Below are 3024 nucleotides of genomic sequence, written 5' to 3' on the forward strand. Positions count from 1 at the left end.
TTAGTTCAAAATCGCGTAAAAAATCAGAAACAAAAAGGAAACACATTACTAAAAGTCTGTATACACAAACATTGTTTTGACATGCCTCTCTCTCTCTCTCTCTTTAATTTTGAAAATAGAAAAAAATAAAAATATATTGAAAATACAACATTTTTCAGAATTTATGGAAAAAATGAATGAAATGTGTGTAGTTAAATATAGAAGATACATTTGAAGAAAAGTCTGTTGCTTTTCCTATTCATTTAATGCATATTTTAAGTGTTTTCGGTTCAAATTTTCGTGAAAACAAGGAAACAAAAATGAAGGAAATTTTGGAAACGGGTTATTTCGTGTAGGTCGTTCGACAGGCGAACAACGTAATTGAAACGCTCGTGTGAACATGACATAAAAGAATATGACATTATTTGGTCTGTTCCTTTACTTTTGAAAATGGTAAAACCGGCAAAAGTAGTAAAAGTTGTAAACTGCCACCTTATGAATTGTATCGTGTCTGAAGTAAAGGAACGCTTTTCGTGTAAAAAGTCGTAAAATTTATTCATGGCATCGTGTAAACGTACCATAATTTTACTCCCAATCATTTCATACGAAAATATCCATCTCTGCTCATTGTTGATAAGCACGGAAATTTTTTGACAATCTGCTCTTTTTTACTTTGTTTACCATAGATAAGAAGTAATTCTCTTTTTCACAAAACAAACCAAACAGCAACAAAAGATTAATTGATTAATTAGCTATTTTCTTGAAGGTGCAATCTTTTTCGGTGCAAATAAATTAAATTACTTTTGTAAAGTAATTAAGTAACAAACAACAACAACATTAAAACTAAACAAACGCAAACTAATGACATTTCTGGAAAATACCATAAGAAAAATCAATGACAAGAATTGAGTGAAAGTCGTGTAATTGATTGTGAAACAGTGCATGCCAGAGAGAGAGGTGTGGGTGTTTCCCAAAAGTGCAGCAAGAAGTGACAGGCAAATACGAGACAATAGGAAACTAATTAGGAAATTTTCCAGGAATTAGTGGTTTTAATCCTAATAAAACGCTAATTTGTGAAATAAAAAACAACAACTAAAACAACACAGGCAGCAGGTAGGACTTTTTATGATTTTTGTGCGGTATAAATAATTGAAATTTTTCTTTCTATTCCCACATTCACAGACAAGAGTTCTTTGTTCAACAAGCACCAGAGTAGACAGACAAGGAGTCTCGCAATTTTCCTTAATTTTTATAAAATTTCATATTAGTTTACCCATAACAATGACCATTGAAGTCACCAGTGTTGCAGCATCAGTGAAAAAAGATATGTTAACCCGTACCTTAAAACAATCCGGCCATGTAGGCTTCGATAGCCTTCCCGATCAATTGGTTAATAAATCCGTACAAAATGGTTTCGTATTTAATGTTATGTGCATCGGGGAAACTGGTTTGGGCAAATCAACCTTAATGGATTCTTTGTTCAATACAAGTTTTGAATCAACGCCCAGTCCCCATACTCTGCCCAATGTTAAGTTAAAAGCCAACACCTATGAACTGAAGGAAAGCAATGTCCATTTAAAGCTAACCATTTGTGATACAGTGGGGTTTGGTGATCAAATCAACAAAGAGAATTCCTTTAAAGCTGTGGTCGATTACATAGATACACAGTTTGAGGCCTATTTGCAGGAAGAGCTGAAAATAAAACGTTCCTTGGTTGATTATCATGATAGTCGGATACATGCATGTCTCTATTTCATTTGTCCCACCGGACATGGTCTGAAATCTTTGGATTTGGTGTGCATGAAACAATTGGATAGCAAAGTGAATATAATACCCATTATAGCAAAGGCTGACACGATTTCCAAAAATGAACTTCAACGTTTCAAGTCAAAGATATTGGAGGAGTTAAAGAAGAATGATGTTAACATCTATCAATTCCCTGTGGATGATGAAACCGTGGCAGAGACAAATGCCATTATGAATGAGCACGCACCCTTTGCTGTGGTGGGCTCAAGGGAATTCGTTAAAATTGGCAATAAATTGGTAAGGGCCCGCCAATATCCTTGGGGCACTGTGCAGGTCGAAAATGAATTGCACTGTGATTTTGTAAAACTGCGGGAAATGTTGATACGTACCAACATGGAAGATTTACGTGAACAGACCCATCAAACCCACTATGCCTTGTATCGGCAAAAACGTCTCTCTGAAATGGGTTTCTGTGATGTAGACAACGACAATAAACCCGTTTCATTCCAACAAATTTTCGAAATTAAACGTGCCCATCACTTGAGTGAACTCCAGGCCAAGGAGGATGAGGTACGACAAATGTTTGTGCAACGCGTTAAAGAAAAGGAGGCTGAACTTAAGGAAAGTGAACGGGAGCTGCATTCACGTTTTGAGAAACTCAAAAAGGAACATGCCGAAGAGAAACGTAAATTAGAGGAAGCTCGGCAAAAGCTTGAAGAGGAATATTTGGAATTCAATACACATAAAAATAATTATGTGGCTTCACATCATACCATGACACTGGGCAAGAAGAGCAAAAAGTAAAGTGTTTGCCGCCGCCGCCCAAAGGTTATAGGAGCAATGACAAAGTTTTGCCATACCACGCAATATAAGACTTCTTCTCTATACTATGTATTCTTTGTTTGCAATTATTTTTTTAGTTTTGTTTATTATTTAGTTTTCATTTTTTTCTTATTTCGTAATTAAGTATTATTAAAGGCCAGTTTTAAACACATTTGTTTAATAAAATATATTAAATATTATTGAAAAGTTTTTTTTACCGAATTGCAGGTACTCAAGAAGCAGTTTAAAATTTCTGAAAGAAATGGTGCTTTTATAGATCCTTTCTGAATGAGAGGGATCTTCTATAGACCCTTTCTGAAACAAAGGGTGCTTTTATAGGCCCTTTCTGAAACAAAGGTTGTTTTTATAGACCCTTTTTGAAACAAAGGGTGCTCCTATAGACCCTTTCCGAAGCAAAGAGTGCCTCTATAGACCCTTTCTCGTATAATGGGTGCTTCTATACACCCTTTCTGAAAC

General features: G+C 35.2%; 1 protein-coding gene across 1 annotated transcript; it reads left to right on the forward strand.

Moving 5' to 3' along the window:
* The first annotated feature begins 605 nt into the window (after nucleotides 1-605).
* Nucleotides 606-2754, forward strand: LOC141393936 (septin-2-like). The gene is made up of 2 exons (XM_073967570.1): nucleotides 606-1092; nucleotides 1162-2754. Exon 2 carries the CDS (start codon nucleotides 1261-1263, stop codon nucleotides 2527-2529), a length of 1269 nt encoding a protein of 422 aa, XP_073823671.1. The 5' UTR covers nucleotides 606-1092; nucleotides 1162-1260; the 3' UTR covers nucleotides 2530-2754.
* The last annotated feature ends 270 nt before the right edge of the window (nucleotides 2755-3024 follow it).

Source organism: Musca autumnalis, unplaced genomic scaffold, assembly GCF_047663935.1.
Source record: "Musca autumnalis isolate F117 unplaced genomic scaffold, ASM4766393v1 scaffold_2, whole genome shotgun sequence".
NCBI classification, from domain to species: Eukaryota; Metazoa; Arthropoda; class Insecta; order Diptera; family Muscidae; genus Musca; species Musca autumnalis.